At 45.2% G+C, this 12,038-nt stretch overlaps 1 protein-coding gene across 1 annotated transcript; it reads left to right on the forward strand.

Annotated features, from left to right (window-relative positions):
- The first annotated feature begins 8,325 nt into the window (after positions 1-8,325).
- Positions 8,326-11,584, forward strand: LOC119316408 (ADP-ribosylation factor GTPase-activating protein AGD12-like). The gene is made up of 9 exons (XM_037590726.1): positions 8,326-8,465; positions 8,865-8,916; positions 9,444-9,528; positions 9,726-9,801; positions 10,194-10,357; positions 10,563-10,677; positions 10,771-10,887; positions 10,982-11,077; positions 11,201-11,584. Exons 2-9 carry the CDS (start codon positions 8,880-8,882, stop codon positions 11,480-11,482), a joined length of 972 nt encoding a protein of 323 aa, XP_037446623.1. The 5' UTR covers positions 8,326-8,465; positions 8,865-8,879; the 3' UTR covers positions 11,483-11,584.
- Positions 11,585-12,038: the final 454 nt, after the last annotated feature.

Below are 12,038 nucleotides of genomic sequence, written 5' to 3' on the forward strand. Positions count from 1 at the left end.
TAAATAAATGGATCTTCAAGAGGAAGACGGACACTGATAGTAGTGTTACTATCTACCAAGCTCGACTTGTTGCAAAAGTTTTTCAACAAGTTCAAGGTGTTGAATACGATGAGGTTTTCTCACTCGTATCGATGCTTAAGTCTATCTGAATCATGTTAGCAATTGCCACATTTTATGAAATCTGGCAAATGGATGTCAAAACTGCATTCCTTAATGGATTTATTAAAGAAGAGTTGTATATGATGCAACCAGAAGGTTTTGTCAATCCTAAAGGTGCTAACAAAATGTGCAAGCTCCAGCGATCCATCTATGGACTGGTGCAAGCATCTCGGAGTTGGAATATACACTTTGATAAGTTGATCAAAGCATATAGTTTTATATGGACTTACGATGAAGCCTGTATTTACAATAAAGTGAGTGGGAGCACTACAGCCTTTCTGATTAGTATATGTGAGTGACATATTGTTGATCAGAAATGATGTAGAATTTTTTCTGCAAAGCATAAAGGAGTGTTTTAAAGGAGTTCTTTAAAAAGAAAAGACCTCAGTAAAAAGCTACTTATATATTGAGCATCAAGATCTATTGAGATAGATCAAGACGCTTGATAAGATTTTCAATGAGTACATACCTTGGCAAGATTTTGAAATAGTTCAAAATGGAACAGTTAAAGAAAGAGTTCTTGCCTGTGTTGCAAAGGTATGAAATTGAGTAAGACTCAAATCCCAACCACAACAGAAAATAGAAAGAGAATGAAAAGTCATTCCCTATGCCTCAGTCATAGGTTCTATAAAGTATGCTATGCTTTGTACCAGACCTATAGTATACCTTGCTCTGTATTTGGCAAGGGAGTACAATAGTGATCTAGGAGTAGATCACTGGACATTGGTCAAGAATATCCTTAGTAAGGACTAAGGAGATGTTTCTCGATTATGGAGGTGATAAAAGAGTTTGTTGTAAAAGTTACATCAGTGCAAACTTTTACACTAATTCAGATGACTCTAAGACTCAATCTGGATACATATTGAAAGTGGGAGCGATTAGCTAGAGTAGCTCCGTACAGAGCATTGTAGACATAGAATATTTGCAAAATACATACGGCTCTGAATGTGACAGACCCGTTGACTAAGCTTCTCTCACGAGCAAAACATGATCACACCTTAGTACTCTTTGGATGTTAATCACATAGCGATGTGAACTAGATTATTGACTCTAGTAAACCCTTTGGGTGTTGGTCACATGATGATGTGAACTATGGGTGTTAATCATATACAGATATGAATATTGGTGTTAAATCACATGACGATGTGAACTAGATTATTGACTCTAGTGCAAGTGGGAGACTGAAGGAAATATGCCCTAGAGGCAATAATAAAGTTATTATTTATTTCCTTATAATCATGATAAATGTTTATTATTCATGCTAGAATTGTATTTACCGGAAACATAATACATGTGTGAATACATAGACAAACAAAGTGTCACTAGTATGCCTCTACTTGACTAGCTCGTTAATAAAAAATGGTTATGTTTCCTAACCATGAACAATGAGTTGTTATTTGATTAACGAGGTCACATCATTAGTAGAATGATCTGATTGACATGACCCATTCCATTAGCTTAGCACCCGATCGTTTAGTATGTTGCTATTGCTTTCTTCGTGACTTATACATGTTCCTATGACTATGAGATTATGCAACTCCCGTTTACCGGAGGAACACTTTGGGTACTACCAAACGTCACAACGTAACTGGGTGATTATAAAGGAGTACTACAGGTGTCTCCAATGGTCGATGTTGGGTTGGCGTATTTCGAGATTAGGATTTGTCACTCCGATTGTCGGAGAGGTATCTCTGGGCCCTCTCGGTAATACACATCACATAAGCCTTGCAAGCATTACAACTAACATGTTAGTTGTGAGATGATGTATTGCGGAACGAGTAAAGAGACTTGCCGGTAACGAGATTGAACTAGGTATTGGATACCGACGATCGAATCTCGGGCAAGTAACATACCGATGACAAAGGGAACAACGTATGTTGTTATGCGGTCTGACCGATAAAGATCTTCGTAGAATATGTAGGAGCCAATATGGGCATCCAGGTCCCGCTATTGGTTATTGACCAGAGACGTGTCTCGGTCATGTCTACATTGTTCTCGAACCCGTAGGGTCCGCACGCTTAAGGTTACGATGACAGTTATATTATGAGTTTATGCATTTTGATGTACCGAAGGTTGTTCGGAGTCCCGGATGTGATCACGGACATGACGAGGAGTCTCGAAATGGTCGAGACGTAAAGATTGATATATTGGAAGCCTATATTTGGATATCGGAAGTGTTCCGGGTGAAATCGGGATTTTACCGGAATACCGGGAGGGTTACCGGAACCCCCCGGGAGCTATTTGGGCCATAGTGGGCCTTAGTGGAAAAGAGAAGGGGCTGCCCTAGATGGGCTGCGCGCCCCCCCTTCCCCTAGTCCTATTAGGACTAGGAGAGGTGGCCGGTGAAGGAAATATGCCCTAGAGACAATAATAAAGTTATTATTTATTTCCTTATTTCATGATAAATGTTTATTATTCATGCTAGAATTGTATTAACCGGAAACATAATACATGTGTGAATACATAGACAAACAAAGTGTCACTAGTATGCCTCTACTTGACTAGCTCGTTAATCAAAGATGGTTATGTTTCCTAACCATGAACAATGAGTTGTTATTTGATTAACGAGGTCACATCATTAGTAGAATGATCTGATTGACATGACCCATTCCATTAGCTTAGCACCCGATCGTTTAGTATGTTGCTATTGCTTTCTTCATGACTTATACATGTTCCTATGACTATGAGATTATGCAACTCCCGTTTACCGGAGGAACACTTTGGGTACTACCAAACGTCACAACGTAACTGGGTGATTATAAAGGAGTACTACAGGTGTCTCCAATGGTCGATGTTGGGTTGGCGTATTTCGAGATTAGGATTTGTCACTCCGATTGTCGGAGAGGTATCTCTGGGCCCTCTCGGTAATACACATCACATATGCCTTGCAAGCATTACAACTAATATGTTAGTTGTGAGATGATGTATTACGGAACGAGTAAAGAGACTTGCCGGTAACGAGATTGAACTAGGTATTGGATACCGACGATCGAATCTCGGGCAAGTAACATACCGATGATAAAGGGAACAACGTATGTTGTTATGCGGTCTGACCGATAAAGATCTTCGTAGAATATGTAGGAGCCAATATGGGCATCCAGGTCCCGCTATTGGTTATTGACCGGAGACGTGTCTCGGTCATGTCTACATTGTTCTCGAACCCGTAGGGTCCGCACGCTTAAGGTTACGATGACAGTTATATTATGAGTTTACATGTTTTGATGTACCGAAGGAGTTCGGAGTCCCGGATGAGATCGGGGACATGACGAGGAGTCTCGAAATGGTCGAGACGTAAAGATTCATATATTGGATGATATGGTTAGGCCAAGGGGTCAAGCCCATGAGACTTTAGGTCGGTGCAAAAGGAGTTTTGCGGAGGCCAGGGGGCCAAACGCCGGAGACCCTGGCGTCTGGCCCTGGGCCAGACGCCGAGGCCCATGGCGTCTGGGCCAGACGCCAAGGATTGTGGCGTTTGGTCCTGGAGTCCGAGTGGGACTCTTGCCTTTCGGGCAAAACCGACTTTGAGGAGGCTTTTGCTCCAAGTTTCGACCCCGGGGCTCAACATATAAATAGAGGGGCAGGGCTAGCACCAAAGGTACAACAAGTTGATCCACGTGATCTATTCCTTAGCCGTGTGCGGCGCCCCCAGCCACCATATTCCTCGATAATACTGTAGCGGAGTTTAGGCGAAGCCCTGCTGCTGTAGTTCATCAAGATTGTCACCACGCCGTCGTGCTGACGGAACTCTTCCCCGACACTTTGCTGGATCGGAGTCCGGGGATCGTCATCGAGCTGAACGTGTGCTCGAACTCGGAGGTGCCGTAGTTTCGGTGCTTGATCGGTTGGATCGAGAAGACGTACGACTACTTCCTCTATGTCGTGTCATTGCTTCCGCTTACAGTCTACAAGGGTACGTAGACAACACTCTCTCCTCTCGTTGCTATGCATCACATGATCTTGCGTGTGCGTAGGAAATTTTTTGAAATTACTACGAAACCCAACACCCCTCCCCTTCTTCTTATAAAGAGACGGGGCCGAAGCTCGGCCGCCCCGCTCAACCACTCTGGCCGCCAAGGGGCGCAGGGAATCGGAACCGACCCGCTGCTCCAATCAGCGACGACCTAGTTTCCCGCCTCCACATTATGGTATGTGCCCTCCGTGTCCACCACCTACCCTCCTTGGGGTATGGAGGACACGTGGAAAGCGAACCGGAATCAAGAGGACGACTGAAGCGACCGCATTCCACCCCGTGACCGTGGGGCGCGGGCACCTTGAAGGCCGCGACCCGAGTCCACCTAGTAAATGAGCTGAGCCCCTGCGCTTTCCTCCCTTTTATGGGGAAGGCGCGGGCCGCCTCTTTACCATTTACTATGATGTGACGCATGAGGGCAGCAACCGCCCCACGCATGACCCCCACGTCACGCATGACCCCCACGCCGCGCATTCAACGCAGGTCGTGGTGAAGTGCGACGGGCGAGGGAGTTACAGCAGTATAACTCAGCCCCGCATGCCCGCGCACCATTTTGGGCCTAGCCCAACAACGCGTCGCGCCTATGTATGGCCCAGGCCCGGAGGCTCCTGTCGGTGCACAAAAGGAGGGGTCCTATTTTGTACCCCTTTACTTGCGCGCGGGCAGTTGGAGCCACGCCTGCGGCCACACCTAGCGGGGCAGAGGAAGGAAACAAAGCCATAAGACAACCAGAGCAACTCCAAGCCAAAAACACGAAGACCATAGGGGCGAGGTGACCCCCCCGCAAGGCCCTTGCCGGGGCAGCCTCCACACCCCCGACAAGAACCATGCCGAGGCAACTTGCCTAACGCCAGCAGAGCCGCCACCCTTGAGCCCAAGAGTTCCAACACCATCAACCACTTAGGAACCGAGGCTCGGGAGGCGCCTCCATGGTGGCATGCAGATCTTTGTGGAGACCAGAAGCACACAAGACTAGATGATAACCAGAAGACGGCGATCCTCGGCAAGATCCTCGCCAAGGATACCCACGAGACCCCCGGCAAGACCCTTGCCGGGGACGACCATGATGCCATGACAAGACCCTTGCCGAGGCCCCGGCAAGACTTGCCGAAAACATCCGCGGGGCCACAGCCAGGCCCACGTCTGCCAAGACTCCACCGCCTTTCCCATGTAGCTGCCAGCCCACCAGCTAGGCAGGTGCCTGCATGGCGATGTGCGGCCTCTAGACCGACTCGGCAAGCACCTGCGTGCTGGCATGCAGATATTCGTGAAGACTCTGCCACCACACTAACTCAGCAGCCAGCCAGCGTGGCGCTACATGCCTCATCAGTTCGGACGCGCGTCGAAGCCAGGCGAGGCGGCGACAGCTGGGATGAGCTTCCTTGCCGTCCCCGATAAAGTAAGAAGGGCAAGTCGGCAGCGCATTAAATGCGTTTGTCTTACGGTGCCAGGAGATAGACTTGACTACTGTATATAGCTTTCCACCTCCTGTGTGCCACGGTGGCAGACCCTTTGACTATAAAAGGAGGCTCGCGACATACTGAGAGAGGATTCGGATTTTTTGGACCCTGCATGCCTTGTAGCTAGTCCAAGAACACCAGATAAACAGAAACCATCAGGAGTAGGGTATTACGCATCACTTGTGGCCCGAACCTGGATAATCCTCCCGCGTTAATCTCTCAATCCTGCTCTTTCCACAGCCCCGCGCCAGCCAAACATAGCAAAAAGGGATTCCTCGTGATCCAGTAGGTGTCGTTTCCCCCGACATACACCGGTGCTTTGTCGACTATGTCCATACAGACAAACTCGAGGAGGATTGGAGCCCCGATGACAAAGTCGAAGAAGAAGCGCCGCCATCCGCCCGAGCACCGCACCTGCGAGGACTAATAAACCCTAACCTAAACTACTAGCCAAAGCGAGGCACCGGGATTTTTCTCCCTGCCACCAGCCGCCGGAGCGGCAGGCAAAGGGAAGTCGAATTTATGGGCTCGCCGGTGAAGACTGGAGGGGAGAGTTTGCCGTAACCATCTAGGGTTAGTTAATCAGCAGGATTGGTGCCTAATCTTAGTTTTTTCCGGGGAGATGTTGTTTTGCATATTTGTTCTCAGGGTACTAAATCCCGATAGGGAAACTTTCTAGAGCACACGTGACCCCCTTCCTTCCACAGGGGAGATCTACGCCTTGGGATGGTGATTTGGTGGTAGAGCGGATGAATAGAAGAGCATAGAAAAGGCAACGCCAAAGGGAGACGGAGCGAGGCGGAGGAGGGTCACAAGCTCAGATCATGCGGGAAAAACGACGTGGGGAAATTTTCCACGAGTATCGAGGCGTGGGACCTCTACTCGAGGAAAGAGCGGGGTTCGGGCAGGCCTACCTCAAACTGGTAGTCGAAATGTCGAGCTCGTTTCCCTGGTGAATGTCTCTGCGTGGGTTTCGACCCCTTGGGTAAATGCAAGGATCCGAGGGGAACCCAAGCAACCTATAAATATTGACATGATTTGCAAGTTCTATCCCTCAAATCAAACAACTTGTATAACCACTCAATTCTATCTGTAACCAAACAAATGGTATAACAAAACCGAGTTCTATAAATATTGACATGATTTGACAGTTATTTTGCCACCAAAATCAACATGTAATTTGAATAGTGCCTTTTGTAACGTCAGTCTATAAATATTAACATGATTTGCCAGTTATGTTGCTGTCAGAATCAACATGTACTTTTATGTTGTAATTATGAGCTAATCTCACCAACTCAATAAAAAGGGTCATCATAAGGAAGATACACAGAAGTACCTGGGTGCTCCACCCCCTATATGAAAATTAAATTCAAAAGATACCAGGAAAAGTAAAAAAAATCTAAAATCTTAGGATCTCAAACCTTGGCGCCCAATCTACTCCTGTATGAAGCTTCATAGAATTCCATATCCCAAAACCCCATATTTTTTAAATTTTCTAGTATTTTTTAAAATAATGTTTATACACGGGTGCGGAGCACTCAGGTGCTGCAAATCCTCTTCGGTCACCACAACTCCTATCTATCACTCATCCTTTGAACCAAACACACAAATGATTATCTTCAACCACTTGCACATCCTACCCAACGAAATAGAAAAAGAAGATATCCCTAAACAGCTGGTTGGGGAACCTAACCCGAGGGTGCGTGCATGCAGCACTAGGCTGCAACACCGTCGCGCCCAACAATTTTGTGCGCTGTCATCGTGCCCTACGCCCTCAAGCCGCCCCTAAGCGCCCAGATCCAGCCACCCTCAACCTCAGGCCGGCACTGCCGCGCGCCTCCGGCCACCTCCGCATAGCCGTCGTCGCAGTCCTTGTGCGAGGAGAGAGAGGAGAAGAAGGGGATTCGGTCTGTTTGAGCAAATGAGTCGTCGGATTTTTAGCCATGAGGTAAATGATGAACAGTCCTTTGGTTTGTAGGATTTTTGTAGGAATTCTATAGGATAGGATTTGCAAAGGAAAAATTCCTTTGAAGCCCTTTGGTTTGTAGGAATGGATTCCTATTCCTATGTAGGATAGGAATCAATCCTTCACGTTTTGAAGGAAAAAAAACATTAGCCTAGATTCAATGGAAAAAAATCCTATCCTATGCACCAAATGACATCTCTTTCTCTATAGGAATTAACATGCATGTCATCTCACTTCCTATGATTTTCCTATTTCTATAAAATTTCTATCATATGAACCAAAGAAAGACTTAGGCCTCCTTTGGTTCATAGGGTAGAAAAATCGTAGAAATAGGAAAGTCATAGAAAATGAGATGACATGTATCTCAAATCCTATGAGTAGGAATAGGAAAAGAGATGCCCTTTGATTCACATCATAAGATTTTTTCCATTGAGTCTAGGCTAATGTTTATTTTCCTATGAAATGTGGAGGATAGGAAGAATTCCTTCATAGGAATAGAATTCCCTTCCTACAAACCAAAGGGCTCTAAAGAAATTTTTCCTATAGAAATCCTATCCTATGAAATTTCTACAAGATTCCTCTAAACCAAAGAAGACCTTAAAGTTTAAAAGAGCATGTACAACGCAAGTCATGTGCATGCGTTCATAAAGACGAGCGTATGTGCGTATGTGAATATTTATAACTGTACTATGTTTAAAAAAATACAAGTCAAAGGTAGCATGAACGCCAAGTGCAAAGCCAAGCTTTTTTAATGGATAATCTGCGTACTGCGTATTAGGTGAAGTTACCGACCAGGCCACGTGGACCGTAGCTGTTCTAGAGAGAGAGAGAGGGAGAGAGAGATCTGAGGAGTCAGGTTGGTAGCCCTGAAGAACCCTCTCGCAGGCAACCGGAAGGGGAGAGATCCGAGGTAGGCAACCCAGCAAATTCTTTCTTGGTTTCTCCAATCTCTGATTCCATATGATCCGATCCTAATACGAGGGAAAAACAAGACCATTTCTTGGTTTCGTTTCTGCCGTAGTACTACAACATGGCTTGACGATGACAATTCGTCTTGGTCCTCCGTTGGATTCCATAGTAGGGTAGGATTAACCTCCTGGAATGTCGATGGATATCATGTATCATCCATAGATAGAAAGGGGTTCAGCCCATATTGAAATAGTTCCTTAATCCTTTCTTGCTTGATTGCAAACTGAACTTCTTTTGGGTGGGTGGATTGAATTCCCCAATTTGCTTAACTGATTCTAGAAGGAAACTGCTAAATCTGCATGATCCCCATTACTAACATGAGTGCAAGACATCTTTGCAGGGGCTGGCAGCTGAGATGAGTGGAGGGCATGGTGATGCTGGGATGGCTTCAGGTAGAGACCTTTTCAGAACAGTATATATACAGCAGGACTGACTTATCTTGGAGTTGCAAAGGAAATGCAGGAGTAAACGGCATATAGCGTGTTCGCTTCTTCTTTTTCGTCATTGGGCCGCTTTGTTACTACTCCAGTTAATAGTTCTTGAATTCAAATATTTTTACACGCATGGTGGTAAATATCACTGCCGCGCGCCCACTCCGTCGCGCCAATGCAGCACCCTTGTTGTGGTAGTGTTGTTTGGCAAAAACTAGTTAGTTTCTAAAAAATAATATGGTTGGGCATGTGTGCGGTGTGGCAATGTTCGTGTGACACAAGACTGAGAATTACTTGTGGAGCAGTGAGCACTATTGTAAATGAATTAGGGAGAGATTTAAAAGAATGTTAGCAGTCATGCGCGGACTTGGGATATACACAGATATGTGTATCTCTTAGATATTTGAGTGCTGGCTATTAAGATCAAATCAGGTCACTTGCCCAATCCATCTTGCACCGTGAACTCAAATTTCACCTTTGAATTGCAGGTAAGATGGCAAAGCTGAAGGAGTTATTGCAGAAAAGTGAAAATCGCATTTGTGCTGACTGCAGCGCACCTGATCCCAATTGGGCGTGAGTCACGATTTAAGCTATCATTATTCAAACAGTAATGACTAGCTAGTTATCAGCCTGATTCTCATTGTTTCTGACATTTTATACGTACCCCCTTTTGGTTCTGATATGCTTTTGCACAAGAAAGTACTAGAATTTTCTTTATTTTTGTTTATTCACTCATGTTTCGTTGCAAATAACCGAGTATTTCCTTACAGGTCAGCTAATATTGGAGTATTCATATGCGTAAAATGTTCTGGCGTTCACAGAAGTCTCGGTACACATATCTCAAAGGTTAAACTAGCTGCAACTCAATGATAATCTTATGTGTGTATTTATCCCTTTTAAAAAAAATTATCAACTAGTAAGTGTGTAAACTAGTACTCCCTCAGTCCCGAATTACTTGTCACAGAAATGAATAAAATTGGATGTATCTAGAACTAAAAATACGTCTAGATACATCCATTTTTGCGACAAGTAATTTTGGACGGAGGAATTATTAACATTGCAACCAATGTTTGTAGTTGCAAGTAGCACGCATCATGTAAGATAGCTGCAGGATAGAACACACTTACCTTCATTACCATATCAGTTTTGTTGCGATTTAACTGTTGGGAATGAGCTGATTTATAGAATCAATGAGTTCCAAACAAGTCGTAAGTTAACCTTTTTTTCCCTTGGCCCAGGTCATGTCAGTGACACTAGATAAGTGGTCTGACGATGAAATTGACTCGATGGTAGAAGTTGGTGGAAACTTGCAAGCCAACGCAATCTATGAGGCCTTTCTCCCAGAAGGCTACCGCAAGCCACACCCAGATTCCGCCCAGGAAGAGCGACAAAAGTTTATCAAGTATTTCATCTTGTTTCTCAGATGGAACTTCCTTATGGTTCAGTTTATACCTTGCAGTTTCCAGTTTGATCGCCTAGCATAACTTAGCAAATGGTTGTATACCTTGCAAAAACTCCATAAAGGGCATTTACAATCCGATCGATAAAATGGTTCGTTCATGAACTCCATATTACTACCACTGTTAACTACTGTCTCAATGTTTCAGGTCCAAATATGAACTTCAAGAATTCCTGGAGCCAAGCTTACGGATCGTCTCTAATCATCCTAGCGATGCCGGAAAACAAGCATCCAACTCACATTCTGGTAGCTCCAAGAGTGAGGCAAGGCTGCCCCAAGATTGAAAATTAAGTAATTAAGACAATCTGTTTGTTTCTTAGGATGTTATACATATCACATGTTCCTCCTCTCCGCAGATTGGCATGGTTGAGTTCATCGGGATACTGAATGTCAAAGTCATTGGAGGCACCAAATTAGCTATCAGAGATATGTCTAGCAGCGACCCTTATGTTGTCTTGACCCTGGGACAACAGGTAATCACATAGCAAAGTCTTGTTGACATCGAAATTTCGACATTCTTGCAGAGTCATTTAGCAAATCTGAAAATGTGAGCGTTGTTGTGTACAGAAAGTACAGACTTCAGTGATCAAAGGAAACCTGAACCCTGTCTGGAATGAAGAACTCAAGCTCTCTGTTCCTCAGAAGTACGGGCCTCTGAAGCTGGTAACAATAATCTCATGAGAACCTTAGCACTAAGAAACAAACGCAAAACTCAGATCTAATCTTATGGCCAAAAATTACATTTCTAACTAGATCCTTTTGTTATCAACTCTTGACCACAACTAGCAAGTGTTGGACCACGACATGGTGTCCAAGGACGACCTGATGGGGGAGGCCGAGATCGACCTGCAGCCCATGATCAATGCGGCAGCATCGTTTGGAGATCCAGAACTGCTCGGCGACATACAGATCGGCCGGTGGCTCAAGTCCAACGATAACGCTCTAACCGCCGACAGCGCTGTCATGGTGACCGGAGGCAAGGTGAAGCAGGAGGTCTCCCTGAACCTGCAGCACACCGAGTCGGGGGAGGTGACGGTGGAGATGGAATGGATGGCTCTAAACATTTAGAGAATCCGGGTACGATGGCAAATTTGTATTTTGATTTGTATTTCGCTGCAAAGGATCCATTGAATCGACTTTTTTTGGGAAAAATAATAATTTTTGCTACTAGTAGTAGGCAATAGCAAACATAATTTGAACTCAAGTTTCAAAGAGCAAAAGCAGTTTCGGTGAATGCAGTCAGGCAGTCAGCAGCCAGGAGTGTCGACAAATAGTTACGCCATCTGATTCAAAATAAAGGTCATGGAATTAAAATCACGACACTTATTTTAAATCAAAGAGTATTAAAAGAAAAGAGTGTCAACAAACAATGCTCCGCCCACCATACAATCTAGGTGATGTAGTGAAAAATTGTAGAGAAAGCAAATGGTGTCCAAAGAGATCTCGTCGATAGTGATGATGACATAGTGGTTATATAGGAAAAGCAACTAATTAAAAGGAGTTCCGCTAGGATAGCCACGCTCCCGCCGCTGGCCGCTCTGGCCCCGGCGGCCACCAAATCCGGCCGCATGGCCCGCTCCCCCGCCCCCCGCTCGCGGCGGGCCCCTCCCGGTGCTGCTCCCCC

This window comes from Triticum dicoccoides, chromosome 6A, assembly GCF_002162155.2.
Source record: "Triticum dicoccoides isolate Atlit2015 ecotype Zavitan chromosome 6A, WEW_v2.0, whole genome shotgun sequence".
NCBI lineage: Eukaryota > Viridiplantae > Streptophyta > Magnoliopsida > Poales > Poaceae > Triticum > Triticum dicoccoides.